General features: G+C 38.9%; 1 protein-coding gene across 1 annotated transcript in view; it reads left to right on the top strand.

The window, feature by feature from the left end:
- The first annotated feature begins 8,184 nt into the window (after nucleotides 1-8,184).
- LOC128745468 (cadherin-23-like) overlaps nucleotides 8,185-23,419 on the top strand; it is a 30,255-nt gene continuing 15,020 nt past the window's right edge. The window contains exons 1-9 of the mRNA XM_053842543.1: nucleotides 8,185-8,244; nucleotides 16,075-16,712; nucleotides 16,773-17,038; nucleotides 17,095-17,189; nucleotides 17,250-17,429; nucleotides 17,494-18,141; nucleotides 18,213-18,397; nucleotides 18,450-18,806; nucleotides 18,858-19,588. Of these exons, the coding sequence (XP_053698518.1) occupies nucleotides 8,185-8,244; nucleotides 16,075-16,712; nucleotides 16,773-17,038; nucleotides 17,095-17,189; nucleotides 17,250-17,429; nucleotides 17,494-18,141; nucleotides 18,213-18,397; nucleotides 18,450-18,806; nucleotides 18,858-19,588 (3,160 nt within the window). The remainder of the gene's footprint in view (nucleotides 8,245-16,074; nucleotides 16,713-16,772; nucleotides 17,039-17,094; nucleotides 17,190-17,249; nucleotides 17,430-17,493; nucleotides 18,142-18,212; nucleotides 18,398-18,449; nucleotides 18,807-18,857; nucleotides 19,589-23,419) is intronic.

The raw sequence follows: 23,419 nt of genomic DNA, 5'->3' as shown, positions 1-23,419 counted from the left end.
TCATCAAGCTGCCTGATATCCAGCTGAGGAGGACGGCTTTGACGTGTCTGGTATACGGTTGCCAAAATAATAACAATATTTTGTCCGTTACTTTCTCAAAAAATGCTAAAGTATAAACTTTCTGGTAATATTCAAAAGTTCGAACGCTTGTGGTGCCAAGCAACGATCGAAAATATTTTCAAATCAAATTATTCCATACATTAAGGTTCGTTAGATTCGATCCATATTAACCTACAATTTTTTAAGCAGTCGACCTATATCTACGTTCAATCCAGAAAATGTTTCACTAGCCATTTTTTCACTTTCGTCATTTCCTCAATTCAATTAGCAGGAAATACCATCGTGATACGTTATCGAATCATGTCCCGCCCCATATCTAGAGCTTGGATGTGATGAAACAACGCAATAGCTGACATCGATATTGTAGGTGGTGTTCTTGGCCATCCGCATGCAAAGCGTCAGTGAAAGGTTGATGGAAATGCCAGAGTCCACGTCCAGTGACAATTGCATTTAGCATTCAATCGAATTACAACCCAGCAGCCCAGCATCCACCGATATCCAGAAAGCCGGCCAGAGGACAAACTGCGCCAGTAACATTTAGAGATAGTGATTTCTATTTTTCAGTCTCCCTGCTAGAGCGAGCATGTGGAAAGTGGGCAATCGATTTGATTTGCTATCGCCGGCAATCGATTGGCAATTATGAACGGAACAAGCGTCCACACTATCAGCTCAAACCGGTGCGAATGATAACAAGTCCGCACTTTGTGGCCATCGATAAGCAGGTACGGCTGTTCAACCGTCAGTTCCCGTCAATAAAGCATTAAATTCGGATCGATTCGTTCGGCTCGTGTGAATTGCGGTCTACCTTGATCCAGAGTAAGCCCTCATACATTGTAGATATGCGCAGACAGTTTCGTGTCGGTCTGCCTGGTGGAAAATGGAATTCGACCAAGTGGAATGTGCGAAAGTGCGAGCAGGTGAAATGGTACAGTCCGGATAACCGGAAGACCGGCAGAGCTAGGAAAATCCGGTGGCATCTTTGTGCGCTGTGAACAATCATCGACCAACGACGCGGAAATGTTGAACGTGAACATTAAGATCAGGAAGACCTGTCGTTAGTGAAGTGTTTGAATGAGCATGCCGTAAATTACACGGTCGCACCTGCTATTCGCTGCAATGGATGTGATTTGATATTTAAATGCGTTTTTTTGCTGCACACTATCTGTTTTAGTAGCTTTCTTTGATAGGAGAAAAACCATCAGGGGAAATGGGTAGCTGAAGCCGGAGCACTGTTTGGTTTGAAAGTTCTATGCTCTTCTTTTCAAGCACGAAAGAAGATAATTTTTACAACAGGAAAATCATGGTTTAAAAATAGCTCTACTCTTGCTACGCCCATGGTCGTGAGTCATAGTAAAAGTTCTTCGACAATTAGATCTGATAAAGCAAACAATGGAACACTCGAGCTGTACCTGTAGGTACTCGAAATCTTTTTCTAGTGAGCGATGTAACAGCTTGAGTTTAATCATCTTGCAATCGCCAGCACTGACGCAGCTATTACCTATTCAATCGTTCCCAATTACGCATTTTAAAATAATGCGAAGTCAACAACTGCAATTTACCATATTTAAGACGTGGCGGAGGCCAACCAGCCTGTTCAGAACATTCGATGACTCTTTCAGATTTTTATAAAACTTTTACATTGCAACTTTTTTTATTAAAGATTTTATCCGAGAACAGTTAAAAATGTTCGTTATACAGACTGTTTACTGAAAACAATCACAATTTTCAATTAGCAGAAATGACTCAATTAGTACGATGGTTCTCTGAATAAATTCAATTAGTTTTTTTTGACACAGATCCCCGATTAGAAAGGAAAGGAAATGGGGAAAACGTTTGTGTTATTCGAAGTTAGAAGAAAATATGTGAACAGCTGAGCCACCCTCGACGTGTTGGTTTGCTTCTAGTTTACTGCCAATCGTAGCTATCAATCCACTTGAAAAGAAAGAAACAGTCGGACTGAGCTACTTAAAAATAGATAATCATTGCAGAGTCAAGTTTGCCAAAAAAATGGTTCGATTTGCCATTATTAAGCAGTACTTGACCATAGTGTATCAAGATTTTCAAGTTTTTACTTTTTGATTTATCAAAATAAGTGCAGGTCCCAGTTTGAAACGCTAATAGAAAGCAGAAAAAAGTGCTGGTCTGAAAAAAATAGAATAAAGCAAATAACAACGGTAATCAGTAGCTGCCATCATCATTTTTGTTCAATAGAGTGCAAACAGAGATAACAGTGCCGGCGAAGAATAATAAGGCACCTAAGATTTCCGTCATTGGAGCTGAAAATCGTTGGAATAGTGCTCGTACACCCCACAAGCAGTGGCAAACAATTGCAGTGTGCATCGTAACGCAGCAGCACAGCGATTCGTTGGGTGGAAAATTGACTAGGAATAACGAGGAACTAGCAATTGCGTTCGCCCCCCCTCTCATCACGAATGAGCGAACATGAATGGACAATGGCAAAAAATGGTAAGTTGTTTATTGCGAGTATTTTGTGCGGTTCTCGACAGTTTTGTTTACTGACGAAGTGGGACAGGAACGTTGTTTGTTGCCGGTTGGGATTAATTTCCGCGCTCGAATGACGAAAAGCAAAACTTAAATAAACCAAAATAAAGAGAGTACGGGTGGAAATTGAAAGTATCTTTGAAAGAACATACTCTTTTTATTGAGCTACTAGCTAACCCGACAAACTTCGTATTGGCACAAATTAACCTGTGTTGTACATAAATCACGAATCTCGGATGATCTTTGTCACAATCTCGAGTTTTGCAAGTTTCTGAGGAGTTCAACCTTAGATGATTCATTTTGGCAGTTACGTAACTATGAAAGCATCCCAGGTAACCAATAAGCATCACCAATGCTATTAAAATATAGGCCAATAAGTATTTAAGTCGCCTTAAATGCTACTTAAATGCTATTTTGGCAAAATATAGAGCTACTTTACTGATAACCTTCTTATAGTGCTGACAATGCTAATTTACAGCTAATTACCGACACGAAGAATTTGAATACAATTTTAGATGCCAATTTACAACACCTATGCAGTCAAAAAGCTAACATACAACAACGTGCAGTATAAAATGCCAGATACGCTGATTTGCTGCTTATGTTAATGCTTATTAGTTACCTGGAATGGGTAATTTAATATACAAATTTGCAATTTTTCCTCAGTAAAGTAGAAAATAACTCCCTTGTCCCCTCATTACATAGCCAGAAAGCGGATAGTAATATTCGCCATGGTTGTACAACATTTCACCGAATATCGAATATTTCACGGAAAACTTTTTTTGTGGAAAGTACCATTTCGCGATCCTCCCCTTACTCGCTGTCGCTCGTTCCAGGAAACCCAGGGAGACCTAGGAAAACAAATAAACCTAGACAGTAGTGATTTCTGCGGGGAGTTGCCTCCCCCCAGTGGGCGGCGTTTCCGACGGCGGGTCACCAGCAACACTCGCGGCCGTCTCATCCTGAATGATCTAGTGTTACTATAGATAGTTTTTGTGGTCTTGTTATTGACTAATGTTTTATGGAAGAGTCTCGAATTTCTCGAGTTCGATTAGTTTCTGAGTTTCGCAAAAATTTCTGTTTTATTTGTATGAGAGTCCATATCCCCCTACCACAGGGCTGAGAGGTCTCTAACTATCATAAAATAAATTCAAGACTCCAAAATCTTCCACATGCCAAATTTTGTTCCATTTGCTTGATTAGTTCTCAAGTTATAAGGAAATTTGAATTTCATTTGTATGGGAGCCCCCCTTCCTAAACAGGGGAGGGGTCTTAATTCATCATAGAAAAAAATCCTGCCCCCTAAAAGCCCCACATGCCAAATTTGGTTCCATTTGCTTGATTAGTTCATGAGATAAGAAGAAAATGGCATTTCATTTGTATGGAAGCCCACCCTCTTAAAGGGGAGATGGGTCATACCTCGCTTTCTAAAGAGGAGAGGGGTCTCAATTCACCATAGAAAAAAATCTTGCCTCCAAAACCACTTACATGTCAAATTTGGTTCCATTTGATTGATTAATTCTCGAGTTATGAGAAATTTGAATTTCATTTGTATAGGAGCCGCCATCCTGAAGTGCGGAGGGGTCCTAATTCACCATAGAAAATATTCTTGCCTACAAAAACACCCACATGCTAAATTTGATTCCATTTGCTTGAATAGTTCTAGAGTTATGAGGAAACTTATATTTCGTTTGTATGGGAGCCCCCCACTACTAAAAAGGTAAGGGGTCCTAATTCATCTTAGAAAAAAAATTTGCCTCCAAAAACACCTACATGCTAAATTTAGTTCCATTTGTTTGATTAGTTCTCCAGTTATGTGGAAACTTGTATTTCGTTTGTATAGGAGTCCCCCCTCTTAAAGTAGGGGTCCTAATTCACCATAGAAAATATTCTTGGCCTCGAAAACCTTCACATGCCAAATTTGGTTCCATTTGCTTGATTAGTTCTCGTGTTATGCAGAAATTTGTGTTTCATTTGTGTGGGAGCCCCCCTCTTAGTGGGAGGGTGGGGTCTCTAACCATCACTAAAACCTTTCCTGGCCCGAAAAACTTCTACATGCAAATTTTCACGCCGATTGGTTCAGTAGTAGTGTTTGATTCTATAAGGAGCATCCCGACAGACAGACAGACAGACAGGCAGACAGACAGAAATCCATTTTTATATAGAAGATATAATTGCATCATGCTATAGTTTCCCTGTCTTTTTTATTTTCCATAACATATTAAACATACCGAAGCTTTATTGTTAATATTGAGAGTTATAATAAAAAAAACAAGAAGTTGCAAGAATATAGCGAAGATGCGTGGTGTTTTTCCTGCAATGAAATGGATATTTTTGGCAAGAAAATGCATATTTCTGGTTCGAATTTGCCAAAAATATCTGTTTCAACACAACAGCAGTTCCATGTGAAATAGGTATTTAATAACGACAAAATTCGAACCTTTCTAATTTAGACGAAAGTTTACCTACATATTTGAGAGGACGAAACGTGCATCTTCCACAGATTTTGACACCATTGTGATTCAAGACTCATTTTTAAAAAAATCTGTATTTATTTTCATTGGTATTACGTTTGAAAAATTGTATCTCATAAACCTTCGATTGTTCAAAAATTATGTCTAGGGAAGAGTCGTTAGAAATTGATTTCTAAACATAAATATAATACACTAAAAAATTTTTTTGATAAAAAAGAACTTAAAATCAAGATAACAAAAATATACAATTTTAGATTTTTTATATTTTTTTTTTTTGGAGAAAATAGAAGTACAGTATCCCCCCGCTAATCCGACACCCAATAATCCGACGACTCAATAGTCCGGATCTCGCTAATCCGGAAAATTCCGAATTAAAAATTATTGAACTTGACTTCTTTCAATCGAACATTACCTTCGTTTGGCGTCAGAATGGCCCTCTTTCTAACTAAATGGAAATGGTACATAGTGCTGCTTCTAACTACGTTCACGTTTGCTATGGCCAAAATATTTTCATTGCTATTCTCAATAGACTGATGTGCTTGCAATTATTTCGACACTAACTAAGAATTTCCAAGTATTTTGTTGACGAAATTGAGCATTACTGAGTATAAAACATAGTTATTACGTACTTACGACAAATATTTTCAAAAATTTCCGGAGTTGTTTACGTATGGATGTAAACAAAACCACATTTCAAACTCACGCTGACGTCAGTTTGACTGTCGGATTATCGAGTCAAAAATTCGCTAATCCGGCTATAAATTTGTCGGATTAGCGGGGCGGTACTGTACCGTGAACGTATCATATTCTGCGAACGTATCATACGTGTAGTGCTACGGTCTTAATATATGGTAAAAGATATGGGAATTATAAGTCGACCAATAATTGAGTATATTTTTCGTTTTGTAAACTTATCTACGGTGCCTAATTCTGCGCAATTTCTTGCCCATGATCCTAATTTTGCGCATGTTTGTTCCTAATTCTGCGCACCCAAAAAAGTGAGAATAAATATTCCTGCCATTCTGTTTATGTCTTTATACCATGAGCATAGCGACGGGGTTCAAACTCCCCCCCCCCCAGAAGAAAATTTGTTCTACACTTTGAATCTGGAAATTTTTGTAACCAACTACTTAGAGCACAGGAAAATTTACGGGACTAGTTATACGCTTCTCGTTGTCGTCGTCAGTAGCATAGATCTGGGGTGGCTCGTGCTGTTTCAACTAGTCGGCTGCATTCAACTCAATCTTGGGTTACTCGGCACCTATTTTCCAGCTGTCTTAGCAGGCGCAAATTGCAAGACCAAGCTGAGCCATCTCGCAAGTTGGGCCCCTCTGATCTGAGTGTCCGTAGGGTTGTTAAATAGAACCGTCTGCCTTATGACTATCTGGCTAACCGTAGCTTATCGACTTTCACCAGATGTGGCAATCTCCCCAAGTAGTGTCTGCTACTCGTGATTCATATACACTCAAGTCTCGTTTTACGTCCACTATTGGGGGACGTAAAAAAATCGGTCGAAAAAGGGAGGACGTTAATTCAAATTTTAGACGTAAAACGAGACGTTAATTCAAATTTCGGATGTAAAAATGTTGACGCAAAAGGAAATCACGTAGAATGAATGGACATAAAAATATATTCCAGTGTACCTCCGCCGCTCTTCGCTTCCAGTTTTTGCTTCGTCAAATATCTTTCGCAAGGGCCGACATATGCTCCGTGAGCATCGTCAAATCCATAAAAACTACCGGTCTAATAAGGGCTGTGTACTTTGTCAGCATCGTACGGTGGATATCGTTTGCTAGCGGATGGTAACGTTTTGCGAAGGGCAAAGTAGACTCGATTTCCCGCTTAAATGCGCCGCAAGATCTTCTTATATGTGTTATCCGCGGCCACCAGTGGTCCCAAATACACAAACTCATCTTCAACTTCTGGTTCGTCAAAGTCAACGATTACCGTCCGCGAAAAGCGCATGCTCGTCTCTTTGAGCCTCTTGAGCCTTTTGTCATGCTTTTGATTGAAAATAATTCTCTATTTCCTGAATAAACTCCTTAAGGCTAGGCTATGCTAGATTTTTTTTTGGAAAAAAACCCCCATAAGAAAAATTTCTGGCTACATCCATGCTTTATACGCTAAAAGCACACCAAAAAATCCGGCACTAGCTATTACCATAATTAAATCCAAAGCCTTTTTGTGCTGTCAGGGTGGCAAAGGAATATTGTTTTCATTTTGATTGCCTCATTTTAAATATTTTATTCTCGATAACGTAAAGGGCGAATTGATTCGGGTTTTCTGCATACTGAACATTCACTTTAGACTAATACTAACAAGTGTGTTTTTATATAGAAACCACTTCCCCACTCTCTGACAGCCCCATGAGGTTGGGCATTAAAAAATATAGAGGATATGGTTTCATGAATGCTCGTAGATTCGGATCCCGAGACACAGCACAGGATTCCAATCAATGCAAGTTAAAGATTCTACTTGAATTTTCATGCCTCTATACCTCAGATATTTGGGTGAGTTTGCGTATTCTTTCGCGATTTCTTCGTAGGACTGCGCAGAATTAGGAACATGAATAAAAAATCTGTGCCTAAATCTGCGCATTATTGCATCGCATTGTTCTAAGGGATGCAATGCGTGCAATCACTCTTTTTGTCTAAAACATGACTAAAACTAATTATTCTTTCTAATTATGCTGGGCAATTTGATAATTGCAAAGAATTTCGATCATAAATTTGATAATTTTCTAGAAAGACAATCTTAGCGTTGGTGCTAACGACGATGTTTTCTGTCATATAAAATACTTTCAGTTTCACGTTAAATTATTTCGCTCTCAAATATTATGGCCCGTTTGTGAATGATGGCGTAATATTCAACAGACATTTATAAAAAAAATAACGAATGATCATAGTTATGCACAATGTTAAAAAATACTTATATAAAGAAAAATGGGCAGAATTAGGAGCTGCGCAGAATTAGGAGCGGTAACGGTGATGTCCAGTCTTTTAAGCGTTATTCGGATTACCTACGACTGGCCGAAACACAAATGGTCGAATCACGAATTGCCAGAGCACAAATAGTCGAAATAATAAACGGCATGATATATCTAATGACCGAATCACGAATGGCCGAATCACAAAAGGCAGAAACACGAATGGCCGAATTTCATAGTCAGCCGAAAATATGCACGGCCTTCAACCTGCACAAACGTTGGGTACGTGCTGTCCTTACTTGCTGCCGTTCGTTAGGACTTAACTAATGATTCCTACTAGTCAATAAACCTAGAAAAATGCTTGCACCTAAATAGAAGTGGCTTCTGCAGGGGCCGTCGCCTCCACCGTTGGGTCACCGGCATACACTTGCGGCCAGCGGTCGTTATTTAAGCGTTTTGGAAAACTGGGCCTTTCGTGATTCGGTCATTCGTGATTCGCCCTTTCGAGATTCGGCCTTTCGTGATTCGGCCTTCTATGACTCTTGCTGAAATTCGACTAGTTGGATTTCGGCCATTCGTGATTCGGCAATTTGTGTATCGGCCATTCGGTACCAGCCCATTTTTATAGGTAGGTAATGATTTATTTATTGCTTGTTTTTACCTTTGTTATACTATAACAAAGGTTTAAAAATTGGTCGAAAAACACGAAATTGATCCGAGGCCCGGAGGGCCAAGTCACATATACCAATCGATAGGGTTCGACGATTTGAGCAATGTCTGTGTGTGTGTGTGTGTGTGTGTGTGTGTGTGTGTGTGTGTGTGTGTGTGTGTGTGTGTGTGTGTGTGTGTGTGTGTGTGTGTGTGTGTGTGTGTGTGTGTGTGTGTGTGTGTGTGTGTGTGTGTGTGTGTGTGTGTGTGTGTGTGTGTGTGTGTGTGTGTGTGTGTGTGTGTGTGTGTGTGTGTGTGTGTGTGTGTGTGTGTGTGTGTGTGTGTGTGTGTGTGTGTGTGTGTGTGTGTGTGTGTGTGTGTGTGTGTGTGTGTGTGTGTGTGTGTGTGTGTGTGTGTGTGTGTGTGTGTGTGTGTGTGTGTGTGTGTGTGTGTGTGTGTGTGTGTGTGTGTGTGTGTGTGTGTGTGTGTGTGTGTGTGTGTGTGTGTGTGTGTGTGTGTGTGTGTGTGTGTGTGTGTGTGTGTGTGTGTGTGTGTGTGTGTGTGTGTGTGTGTGTGTGTGTGTGTGTGTGTGTGTGTGTGTGTGTGTGTGTGTGTGTGTGTGTGTGTGTGTGTGTGTATGTATGTAATGATTTTTTCTATCGCCTGTTTCTCAGAGATGGCTGAACCGAATCGTTCGCTATTACTTTTGTTTGAAAGGTATTATTGTCTAGTAGATCACTATTGAGTTGTTTCGTGATACGACGTTCCGTTTAAAAGTTATGAGCAAAAATGTGAAAAATACGTGACACGGGTTTCTCCGGAACTACTCGACCGATTTCAACGATCTTAGTATCAAATGAAAGCCCGTATTGAAACTAAATTATTCAGAAATTTTTAATCGAAAACAAACAAGTAGTTTAAAAGTTATGCTTAAAAAACCTGTTTTGACAAGGTAATAATTATCGCCTGTTTCTTGGAGATGGCTAAACCGATTTATGCGCTATTAGTCTCATTTGAAAGATAATATATGCTAATAGATCACTATTGAATGGTTTTTTGATTGGACGTTTAATTTGAAAGTTATGAGCAACCGTATACACCACACCAAAATTAACAATAATTTATAATGATTTTAACCAAGATAATTTACCTAATTTCAATTATTTTAATATCAAACGAGAGCTTTTGACACTACGAATATATATGCAAAATTTCATAAGAATTGGTTTTACCGGTAAAAAGATATTAACCCTCGAACATTCGCGCCAACTTTTGTAACACAGTTACTCGCGCGCAAAATAGCCCCAAACCGAAGAAAACGTGTGCATTAGAGTTTTGACTAGGAAAACTTGGTTTTAGGTTTATCGAACCTTTGGAAGATTGATGTGTTCTGCAAAGTTATAGAGCATATTATTTCAAGATATTTTGCTAAAGACAGTAACCTTCTATTTCTGCAGCGAAGATAGAAATATCTTATTTATTGTATATGAATTTGTAAAATCAGTTTTTCTATTTTTGCTCTTTTTGTAATTGTTGTATGACTTTTTCATGTACTACAAAATTGTACAAATAGTAAAAATACACAACTTTGCTGAAAATAGTATACCTGTATGTTTGCTTGTTTAGGAACTGTAGAATTTTGATTATACAGAATACCCTAATTTTGACTCCGAATTACTTGACTACCAGCAGACGAATACATTTTAAACATTTTACATTTGCTGATAGTTTTGCTGCATACATTTCCCAACAATTTAAATTATTAATTGATTAAATAATTATGATATTTTGCTCACAATAAGTTTGTTGAAGAATATACGTTTGTTAAACAACGATTTGTAACTTTATAACAATATGGCGTTGAAAAACCTACACGTGTTGTATAAAATACAACGGCGTGAGTAGCCGAAGGTTAATAAAAATTGATGAAAATTATTCAAGAAAACTCTATTGATGTGATTCAAATAGAATGGCATTACAGGAAACTATGCATAGTTCAAAAACCTATAAACTAGACGTTTACTAGACAATGTATATGTTAAAGAATAAGATTTCCTCTTACAACTTACTTTTATTTGCACTTACTCAGATTAATAACAACTTACTTATCCTTACTCAGCAATTTCACGAAAAAAGGATCTATCAAAATTTTAAAATGTTTCTATTTTGTTCAAATTTTGTAAACTTATTCAATTTTCAAAAATTTTATGTAAACCAACGCACTACGTAACGATAACCAATAGATGAATTATGTTACGAAGATGTGTCGATTTCTATCTCAAATAGTAAGTAAGACCGTATAACAAAGGTTCCTTTCACCACTAGGTGGATTAAATCGGTTTTTTTAATGTAGCCGAAATGGCACCCCCTCAAAGTGGCGCTCCAAGCAGCTGCTTGCTTTGCTTAAGGGAAGCGCCGGCCCTGCTTACGATTGACCGATGGCTATAACATAGCATGTTTCATGCAGATAAGCTGGGAGGTGCAAACCTGAACCGCCTGTTTCTCAGTTGAAGGGCGGCTCGAACAGCACCTGTCTCGGAGTGAGCGGCTGAATATGAAACGCTATATCCCGAAAGTTACACCTAAGATGGCAGACTCATCAGCGGGATGTAGCTATCGTGGCCGCGGTTAAGCAGTATACTGAAACTCATTTACCATGAAAAGCAAAAATTTACATTCATTTCATCATTTACCTGATAAGGACCGGCTGGTACCGAATGGCCGAAACACAAATGGCCGAATCACGAATGGTCGAAATCCAAGTGGCCGAATTTCAAAAACAGTCACAGAAGGCCGAATCGCGAAAGACCGAATCACGAATGACCGAATCACGAAAGGCCGAATTATTTCGGAATGCCTAAATAAACTATCCAATAAAAAATTTGAATTGGCAAGCAGTTAGCAGTTAACAAATAACTTTAATCAAACAAAAACACAATTAGGAACACAACTATTTACTATAGAGTATAGACGATTGAAAGTTCTTTCTTCCCCTAAGCGCAAATGATTTACGATCATTATAACGTGCAATACCTATTAACCGTGTCAGTGGCAAATGTTTCCTAGATGATTCCGCGAGTGTTCGCCGGTGAACCGCCGTCGGAAGCGCCGGCCACTGCGGGGGGCAGCCCCCCTGCAGAAACCACTTCTATTTAGGTGTATGTATTTTCCTAGGTTTACTGACTAGTAAGCATTATCCCTTAGTTAAGTCCGAACGAGCGGTAGCGAGTAAGGACAGCATGTTCCCAATGTTTGTGCAAGTTGAAGGCCGTGAATATTTTCAGCCAAATATGACATTCGGCCATTCGTGTTTCGGCCTTTTGTGATTCGGCCATTAGATATATTATGCCATTTGTTATTTCGGCCATTTGTGTTTCGGCCATTCGTGATTCGGCCATTTGTGTTTCGGCCATTCGTAGGTAATCCATTAAAATAGATTTCTGTCTGTCTGTCTGTTGGTATGTTCCTTATAGAATCGAAAACTACTGAACCGATCGTCGTGAAAATTTGCATGTAGGGGTTTTTGGAGCCGAGGAAGGTTCTTATGATGGTTCTTATAAATGAAACAAAAATTTTTGCACAACTCGAGAACTAATCAGGCAAATGGAGCAAAACTTGGCATGTGGATATTTTTGGAGATAGGAATTTTTTTATGGTGCATTAAGCCCCTCCCCTCTTTAGGAGGGGGGGGGGGCTCGCATACAAATGAAATACAAATTTCCTCACAACTCGAGAACTAATCAAGCAAATGGAACCAAATTTGGCATGTGAAGGTTCTTGGAGGCAAGAATTTTTTATATGATGAATTAGGACCCCTTCCCTTTTTAGGAGAGGGGGGGGGGGTTCCCATACAAATGAAATACAAATTTCCTCATAACTCTAGAACTAATCAAGCAAATGGAACCAGATTTGGCGTGTGGAGGAATTTGTAGGCAGGATTTCTTTTATGATGGTTTGAGATGAGACCCCTCACCCCTGTGGTAGGGGAATAAGGACTCTTATACAAATAAAACATAAATTTTTGCGTAACTCAAACACTAATCGAACTCGAGAAATTTTATACTCTTCCATAAAACATAACAGACAATAACAAGACCACCAAAGACTGTTATACAATCACGGCGATTATTTAAGTGTTATCCGCTTTATTTTATCTGGCTAAGTAACGGTGGGATTGTTTTCTACTTTACTTTGAAGAAAAATTGAAAATTTGTAAATTAAACTACCCATGCTCTCATAGTGACGTAACTGCCCAAATGAGATATCTTAGGTTGAGCTCTTCAGAAACTTGCTAAACTCGAGATTGTGACAGATTCACGATTTATGTACAACACATTTTAATTTGTGGCAATACGAAGTTTGTCGGGTCAGCTAGTAAGTAATACACGCTATGTCCGAAGGTACTTATTATTTAACTTACATGCACCTCAGATTTCGCTTCACAGGATGTTAGTATTGGTCAAGACAATTAATTTAACGAAGGTCTTAAAATATTCTATCTTGGGGTTTTGACAAAATTCAATTGTCAAGATTATTTAGGGGTCATCCCCTCACAAGTGATCATATCCGTTGTAATCGACCACCTCCGATTTCAGCCAAATTTGGGGTAATTGCTCATTCTGACCCCACATTCAATTTTCCAAAGTTTTGTATGGATTGATCAATCCCCCTAGCAGTGACGCTGCTCCAGTTTTCTCAGATTTTCAAAAAAACTCATTTTTCACTGCATGTCACTGCAAGGGGGATTGATCAATCTGTACAAAACTTTGGGTAATTGAATGTGGGGTCGGAATGAGCAATTATACCAGATTTGCATGAAATTGGAGGTGGTCGATTACAACGGATATGATCACTTGAAAGGAGATGACCCCTATATAACCTTTAAAATTGAATTTTGTCAAAAACCCAAGATAGAATATTTTAAGACCTTCATTAAATTAATTGTTTTGACCGATACTAACATCCTGTGAAGAGAAATCTGAGGTGCATGAAAGTTAAATAATAACTACCTTTGGACATAGCGTGTAATATAAAACTCTCCTCCTTCTTCCTTAGCAGCATAGAGCCGGGATTGCTCATGTTGTATATAGAGCTACTTTCCGCTGTCCTGGGCTACTTGTCGCTAATTCGTTGACCGTTTCGATATAAGCAAATTGACTTTGACTTGGTCGAGCCATCTAGGACGTTGGGTTCCTGTATTCCTAATGCTGATGGAGGTCTTGAAGACAACAGATTTTACTGCACAGTTATCCTTGCGACGTAACCGGCCCACCGTATTCTCCGGCTTTCGTCAGATCTACTATGCGGATCTCTTTAAGTTCATGGTTCATATGCCTACACCATTCTCCGCTTTTCGTTTGCACTCCGACCAAAAAATCCGAGTTGCAATGCTACTAAACTACAGCCTTGATTATTTTGATGAAACCTATTTGTAACAAAACTTAACAATTAAAACACTCAGATAAGCGGGGTGGGAAGGTCGTTTGACGCTATTAAATTATTTAGAAATTTTTCAGGGCAGATTTTCGAATCTCAATCAATAGATTTATCTTTTGGTGAAGCAGCAAGGTATGAGGACAAAGTTTCTGAAGCAACATGAATTTTGAGCTGAACTTTTTTATTTTTGAAGGTTTATCATTCTGATAATGGGTTTCAAGAATCCGACAATTATGCAAGAGAAATGATGGTTAATTGTAACTTTGATGTGTTGCTTATTTTCGAGGATTGAATACGGTCCTGCTTCAAGAAGAAACTTTTTTCATATAATGCAAATGACAAACATTCTGCTCAGAAATTTAAAGTGGAAGCTTTAACTCTGTTTTAGATACTGCTGCTATGTAATTTTATTGAAACATTTTTTTCAATTGTTAGATGTACTAGACATTAACATTTACATGTTGTATGCTTCAACCGATACTTGCGATACTTTTAATATTTGTTTTATGGTTAGAAGCGATTAGCTTGGAATAAAAGGAAAAATTGGTTAGATGGGACGCAAAAATTAATTTTAAATGCGGATAGAAAGCATCAAATAAACAATTTTGCCATTTTGACGTCGTTAATGCAATATCTATCCGAATAAATCTACCTTATTTTTAGGACTAAATTCTGAGGGCGCCATTTTGAGGATTTGCTTGGAGCGGCAAATTGGCTAGCGCCGGCTCTGCGTAAGAATGAAAGTTTGATCGATCAATTTCTATCATTGTTGGTTTAGGGTTAATAAAAGTTTATGTTCACTGAAAAGTTTAATCTTTAAGCATTATTTTTGATTACTTATGGTGTAAAAACAGATGATGTTATTGGCATTGAATCGATAAGATGAATTGTTTTTGTGAAATTGTTAAAAATATATCACGTAAAAAGAGATTTTCATAAAAATAAATTTCGAATTTCGTGTTATAAAACTGCGTAAAAAAATACTAAAGTCCCGTTACTTTTACAACTGAAGGATGCAAACACTAAATTACCAAACCTGTAGAGATTCAAAAAAAAAGTAAATGTTGCAGGCGTAAAGGGCAGATTACACACGAACGTAGAAATCGAACAACGAAGGAATAAAGGAAAAAGTATCAAAGTCGCTTCACTGAATTCCGTTGTTGTTGCAAACCGATAAGATAGTATAGAATGCAAGTTGCAGACTATTAGCAATCACTAGCCTCCATATTGGCTGTTAATGAAAATCAGAAGTACCTACTATTTAAGATTGATAAACATTGCTGCTGCTACTTTCAGCTGACCAGGTTTCGTCCGCTTCGTCTTTTGCCAATCAGTGCCTTATTGGTCTAAATCAATAACGCCAATTGATGTTACTCGCTGATTACATTGTTCCGATTGGTGTGGAACATTAGTCATACGTCGAAAAATGTCGATTGATTGGCGTATTGTACGAACGAGAGCGATACCGATTGCGTGAGAAAGAACGAATGTACTCGTCAATCATTGCAATTTTACATTTGTGAATAGGTCTGTTTCAGGGCACACTGGAAAATTAGGTTTTGAACTCGTTTGATATATTATTCCCTGTTTGTTAAAGGAGTAAATAAAGCAATCATATCAAATAAATTCTCTGTGAAACTTTTTTTCGCACCGCACCTCCAGTGCCAGTTCGGTTATTTTAGAAAGAGTCAACCTCGAACATTCTAGTAGTAGCATAGTAGATGAAAGTACAGAAGCATATGAAGAGTCGTATCTCTGCCAGGGACGCCGGATGGTAATGTCGCTAATAGAACAGGAATAATTGGTCGTAGGTTTGCCACTAAGATTCTCAATTAATCAATCGTGCTTTTTTTCTCGAATCAGCGAATAACAACAAAAGCGCCTTTTCTGCAGTGACGTGCTCATATTGTTTCTCGTTTCTGTTATTCTTATTTTTAATCATCTCTTTGAGACGTCGATCTTTAATCTAGGATATTTTTAGATTGATAGTTCAAAGAATTCTTAACCATCATTTTCCGCTATTTCCAGTGTTTCCTGATCCTGCTGTTACTAGTTCCAGTTATCTTCGGCCAGGGTCTTCCGGGGAATTGGGGAACGCCCCCTCTCGTTTCAATGGATGAGGAAAAAATAAAAATCGACGAATACGATTCGAACTTTAACTCCTTGTGGATCACGATATGGGAGGGAATGGCAGTTCCCTTTAAGATGATTAAACTGAATTACCTCGGCGAAAGTATAAATATAGGAAGCCAATCTGCAGGTTTGGGAGCACAGATATCTGATGAAGCAGGCGATTTGTTTATCGTCATCCACAATCAGATTGATTACGAGCAAAATCAGCATCACATATACCAGCTCACACTAGCTCTTGACGGTGATAACACAAAAACTATCGAAATGCCTTTTAGATTAGTCAACATACTGGATAACGCTCCTGTTATGTCCAGTGATAACGATTGCGTAATAGAGGAAGGTCGCGCAGACTTTCTTTCCAACTGCAGTTATACGGTATACCACGCGGACGGCTTCGATGAGAAAGGAATCGAAGGACAGTACACGAATGAGTTGGAGTTCGTTATTCCTGGTGACGAGGCTGAGCTTTTCGAGTTTGAGGATACTACCGATCCCAATAGTAGAGATCGCACTAGAAAACAATTTAAACTAAGGTAAGCTAATTTATACTTGAAGTGAATTTAATAATCTCTTTCGTCAATACTGTTGCACAGAGTTCTAAAATCTTTGGACTATACTCAGCGGGCGGTGTACAGCTTTCCCGTCACGGTGTACGATTTGGACAGAACGCACAACTTCACGCTGAACCTGGTCATACAGGTTCAAAATGTCGAAAGCCGTCCACCCATTTTCACCAAACCGTTTACGACACAGCGCATTATGGAAAAGCGAGAGTTCGAAACGAGGGTAGTCGCCATCGACGGCGACACCGGACTCAACGCCACGGTGTGTTACGGAATAACAGTGGAGGAAGAAGATTGTGAGTAGCTGAATCGAGTGCTTGAAGTCGTATAACTTGAATGCAAATCATTTCAGATAGCAGATATTTCCATATCGGGCGCGAAACTGGAATTCTGAACGTGGATAAAATCGATCGAGACGAATTGCAGAATGAATTCTACAAGTTTACGGTTTGTAATCGTGTCTAAATAGTAAACCAGTAGACGAATTATGCGTGATTCTTTCCGTAGATATCCGCCTTTAAATGCCATAATGAATCGTATATTACCACCATTGAGGCTGCTATTATCTTGGACGATGATAACGATCATTATCCGAAGTTTGAGGTTACTCCGACGAACCTGATCTTCTGGGAAAATACATTGATGAATCTTCCACTGGAAACGTTTAATATCAATGATCCAGACCTGGTGAGTTATTGCTTCCACTATAGCGTTGGTTCGTTGGATCATTGATTAATTCAATAATTGACAGGGAGATAATGGAACGTACGAGGTAAAGTTACACGAGATAGTCTCTGACAAAGATCTACCAGGAGCTGCTTCGTTCAGTATTGTTCCGACCAGTGGTTATCAGCTAGCATCTTTCACACTTACCATCGTTAATACTGTCCAGCTAGACTACGAGCTTCCGGAGCGCCAGTTCTTTCAATTGATAGTAACGGCTAGGGAGCTGGCAAACAGCTCTCATACAGAACAACAAGTTCTTAACATTACACTGGAGAATTGGAACGATGAAGTTCCAGCGTTTGATCAGAATACCTATCAGATCGAAATAAATGAAACCATCGGCGAGAACTATCCATTGGTGCAAGTTCACGTCACCGATCGTGACATAGACGATAACGTGTCACTACGTATTCTCAGCCGTATTAGTAATGATCTTGTGATTACACGGTTGGAGGATGATTCGAGCGAACCATCTTCAGTGCCCACGTTTAGCTTCGAAATCAGTACCGCCCGAAATGCCATTTTCGACTGGGATGTATCTCCCGAAGTGATCGTTCAGTTGGAAGCTCAAGATACTCTTCAAACGAGCAAAAACGAACCGCTCCACCAGGTATTTGCGCAGCTGGTAATCACCGTGCTTGATGTTAACAATAAACCTCCCTTGATTACACTGGTAAGTAATCTGCTGATTCTGCTTACCTACTTTAAATCGGCTAAAGCTTTCGTAATTGGTGCACTTTTTAGCCGCGAGGAAGAATGCACATCGCAGAGAACTCACAACCTAACACGGTGATTATGGTCGACGAGATAGATGCTGAAATCATCGGAACTGATCCGGATTCCACAGCTGAACTCCGGTTTTCGATAGATTGGCAGAAAAGTTATGGAGTCAAAGGAGGCTTACAGATTTCACCGGACGTCTTTGAAGGGTAGGTCGTTGTATTTCTCAAAACATTCTTACTTTCACTGTACTCCCTCTAGTTGCCTGGTTTTTGAAGTTGATAATTCTAATCGAAACCGGATCGTTGGAAAAATACGGGTGAATCCAAACCTTGACCAGAACGCCATCAACAAAAAGTTGGATTATGAAGAGTACGAAACGCTATTTCTAACGGTGACACTGGTAGACTCGAACCAGGTGATTCCACCGGGAGATGCGGAAACCGTCGTAGTTATTCAGATAGAAGATGTGAACGATAATGCTCCGGAGTTTGTTGGAAACACACTGCAGATCGAGCGATCTGTTCTGGAAGAAGCCGAAACGGGAACGATTGTTGGGAGCATAACCGCTAGAGACAGGGATGGTCCAAAATTCAATCAGATCAGTTATATGTTAACGTAAGTAGTTGCATTGGTTACTCCGGAATTTACACTAACTATAGTCAACAGTCCACAGCAGGTAGAACACGAAGGCTGGATAATGATAGACCCAACGGGAATGTTGTTAGTAAATGCTACGAAGAAAAAAATTGACTGCGATGTCCCAATTACCTTTTTCATTCCGCTGGACATTACTCTCACTGATGGTCTTTTTGAAACAAAAGGATCAATTGAGATTGCCATCACAGATACGAACAATAAGATCCCTTCGTTCGAAACCATTCCAGAGCAGGTGGAAATTTTGGAAAAATCAACCTCCGGAACGGAGATTTTGCTCATGCAAGTAAATGATCTGGACCGGGACGAACCGTACCATACGGTTGCATTCGAAATTGATTACAAGACAAGTTCCGAAAATCTGCAGAATTACTTCGAGGTGAACCGAATAGTGGAATCTGTTCCGGCGAATCGAGGTGCCCTACAAAAGGGGGCAATAGTGGTGAAACAAAACAATCGATTACTGGATCGGGACAGTGGAATAGATAGGTTTACCATTAGCGTTAAAGCTCACGACAATCCGAATAGCTCGGGACGGCGCAATACGGCGGACGCGCTCTTTACGCTGATTCTGCTGGATATCAATGACAACAACCCGGTGCTGCCAGATCTCGCGGATTTGCGACTCAAAGAGGACGCACTAGAAACCGAGCCAGTAGTTGATAGTTTTACTGCTACCGATCGAGACGATAGAAGTACTCCAAATGCGAAGATCAATTACCGACTGACGGGCATCACAGCAGGTGAGTTGTATGAATTGAATTTCTTTGAATCTTTACATCAAATTTGAACCCCATGATTTTCAATCTAAACCTACAGTATCTCCAATTCAGTCTAAATCCTAATCCAATCCATATCCAATCCAAATGTAATCCAATTTTAACCCCAAACTCGCAGTGCGAAGCATTGTTCCTTTACAGAATTTGAAGGTCGTCTTCTCGCCGCTTGGTCAATCATTCTTTAATTACCACGAACTGCCACCTGTTAGAGTGCCCAGACATAAACGGAACCTTTCAGAATAATGTTTTAACCTGGCAAATCGTGTAATCGTAGGATGGCGAATCAATTATATAACTTATGACAAAAATACCGGCCGATTACGTTGAAAACTCCTTGACTTTCAGATTGAATTTAAAATCAAAGTTGCAATCGGACCAGAAATTTGGCTTGGAACTGGACTAGAAAATTGAGGTGGAAAATAAAATTTGAATTTGGACTAATTTTGGCTTGAAGCTTTATTTCATATTGAACTGGAATTTGGACTTGAAATTGGATTTGAAATAAGACTAAAATTTGGAGTAATTTGGACTGGAAGTTTAACTTGGAAATAGATATAAAATCGGAATAGACTTTGAAGATTAATTTAAAAATTATTTGGAATTAAAGTTGAAGGTGGACATGGACACGAAACTTTAATTGAAATTAGTATTGAAATATTTCGTTACTCTCTTACGTTTTACCTTCTTAATGTTCCTTTTTGCTCTTTTCTAGTGCTGTTTTCTACTTGTCCTTCCTTTTATCTTCTTTTCTTGACCGTTGTCTAGCTTTTTGCTCTTGTTTTTGTCTCATTCCTTCCATTTATTCCTTTATTTCTTTTGTTTTTCTTTTTTTCTGGCCCGTGTTTGCTGTTTCATTGTTCCGGATTGCTTCTTTTTCTACCGCATTTTTTTTCTTATTTTCAGTGCTGTTTATCACTCATTTTTTTTGTAATTTTATTTTCTGTCTCTACTCTTCCCTGCTTCCTTTCCCTTATTTTCGGCTCCAGTTTTCATTTCTCTTCATTTTTCGTCTGTATCCGTTCCGTTTTTCCACTTTTAGGTGTCCCATTTTTCTTCCTTTCTGTCATAATTTTTTTTATTTTGGACTCCTTGCATTCGTTTTGCTCTCGGGTCTTTCTCTTCCGTTTCGTCAATTTCTCTCCTTTTCTTTGTTTGCTTATCCTGTGTTTCTTTTCTTCTTTCTCTGTCCCATTTCTCCCATAACCCATCTTTCTCCTTTTATATCCCGTTTGATCTCTTTTTCTCGTTTTCCTCATTTCCTTTATCGGTTTTCTTATTTCTCTCTAGATATTCTATTTTTCGCTAGGCATTTCTCTAGTTTTCTGTTCCGTTTCTCTACTTTTCTTTCTCGTTTTCCCACCTTCTCTATCAATTCTTTTTCTGTCATGTCTTCCCTCTGTTCGTTTCGTTTTCCTTCCTTTTCCCTCCTCATTTCTCCTCCTTTCTGCCCGCTTTTTACTCTTTCTCTTGTCTTCCTGTCCCGTTTTCCCTCGGTTCAGTCCCGATTTTCGTCTTGTTTTTCTCTTTTCTGTACCATTTTTCTACCATTTTCAGGCCCGTTTTTTTCGTTAACTTCTTTTTGGTTTCGTCCGACAGACTTCGCAGCCAGCTGTTAGAATACAGGGCAATTGCAGGGCCAGTTGCTACGATCCTATTGATTCCAACAGCCTCTCCCAGAGATTTGCACATACGACGACTGGCTTATGAGGACAGCGTCATACCTCGAAGCCAACTGTGAGGCCCTTCCTATTATGTTTTATATTTTCTCTGTTTCTGGCACGTTCGTTATCCCATTTGTCTTTCGTTTTCCGGAAAATCGAAAAAAAAATCCCATTTTTCTCAATTTCTGCTCCCGTTTCTTAATTTTCCTGCTCACATGCTTTCTCTTTTTCTTTTCCTACTTCTTTGTCCCGTTTTTTCTCCTATTCTGTCCAGCTTGCTCTCGTTTTCTTTATTTTTTATTATTGTTGATATTTTCTCCTCTCCCTCATTTCTCCCTCTTGTTCTGTCCAGTCTTTTCGTTTTTGTCAAGTTTTTCCTTTTTTCTTCCGTTTTGTTCCTCCCACTTTTTTCCCGTTTTTCCATCCGTTGCAAAGACGTAATTAGGATACGGCTGATAGTGATCTTACGTAAAATTTTCCGGAGAATCTCGAGGTGCTAACCCCTTTTCTGTTTGCCATCGGGAAGTGCCCCATTTAGCTCATTTTCCCTTATTTTTAACATAGTAGTAGTAGTAGTAGTAGTAGTAGTAGTAGTAGTAGTAGTAGTAGTAGTAGTAGTAGTAGTAGTAGTAGTAGTAGTAGTAGTAGTAGTAGTAGTAGTAGTAGTAGTAGTAGTAGTAGTAGTAGTAGTAGTAGTAGTAGTAGTAGTAGTAGTAGTAGTAGTAGTAGTAGTAGTAGTAGTAGTAGTAGTAGTAGTAGTAGTAGTAGTAGTAGTAGTAGTAGTAGTAGTAGTAGTAGTAGTAGTAGTAGTAGTAGTAGTAGTAGTAGTAGTAGTAGTAGTAGTAGTAGTAGTAGTAGTAGTAGTAGTAGTTGTTGTTGTTGTTGCTGTTGTTGTTGTTGTTGTTGTTGTTGTTGTTGTTGTTGTTGTTGTTGTTGTTGTTGTTGTTGTTGTTGTTGTTGTTGTTGTTGTTGTTGTTGTTGTTGTTGTTGTTGTTGTTGTTGTTGTTGTTGTTGTTGTTGTTGTTGTTGTTGTTGTTGTTGTTGTTGTTGTTGTTGTTGTTGTTGTTGTTGTTGTTGTTGTTGTTGTTGTTGTTGTTGTTGTTGTTGTTGTTGTTGTTGTAGAGTTATAAGAGTCGCCTTCCAGCATTAGGATCCTTCCATGTGATTAATCAATTTCGCTGTACCAATTACAATCCACGCGATGATTTGTTTGTGAGAATTAAGAACTGCCATATTTGCTTCAGACCTTAAGGATTCAAGTTGCCAATCCACTCCATCATCCATCCTTCCACATATATGATATCAATAATAATACTATTAATAATATGATATTAAGATGATAATATATATTGGCAAAAATAGAACAATCTCACCACCAGTCTTTCGAATGGAATAATGGAATGCGTCCTTGTAGGTTCCATAAGTGCTTCTAATAATTAATTCAATTATTTCATCTGGCACATGGAGTGCAGTATTAAAACTCGTTTTGGCCAAAGTTTTTACTGTATAGCAGGAGATGCTTCGTAAGCTAAAATGAAAAAAATAATTAAAATAACTTATAGGTATTAGGCTTACCTATTAGCAAGGCCGTATGGCTCCGCCGTCTGCCCGAAATCGCGGTTTTGAGATCAGGCAGTCGGGAACCACCCAGCATCGCACCTCCTAGATTGGCAACTCAATAGAGCATTACCAGGTATGGCCACGTGGAGGCGCTAGGTAGGGGCTTGAGATGGCTAGAGCTCTATTGGACGCTCGTCACTTGCCTTCTCCATTCCATACCCAACATCATTACATTATTATTTATTGTTAGGGGGAAGTCCCCCAGCGCCGGACAGCTCCTAATACCGGATATTTCTGATTTTTATAGTTCGAATGGTGCATCTTAGTAGCTAATATGATAAAATCAATAAAAAGGACAAAAAATTAACATGTGAGATTTATTGACCAAACTCGTGACTTTAGTCATGACCTTGAAATGAGGTCAGACATATATTAATATTTTTTTGAAACGATGACTCTACAATTGATGAAGGGACGGTAAGGGAAAGTAATGAAGAAGAATTTTTTTCCGGGAATGAAGGGGAAGGGTGGAAAGGAAGGGGAGGGGGGTAATAGGTAGCTATGCTTAACAAGT

This window comes from Sabethes cyaneus, chromosome 1 (assembly GCF_943734655.1).
Source record: "Sabethes cyaneus chromosome 1, idSabCyanKW18_F2, whole genome shotgun sequence".
NCBI classification, from domain to species: domain Eukaryota; kingdom Metazoa; phylum Arthropoda; class Insecta; order Diptera; family Culicidae; genus Sabethes; species Sabethes cyaneus.
Note: the sequence above shows the minus strand (reverse complement) of the source record. Positions and strands in the feature narration are given on the sequence as shown.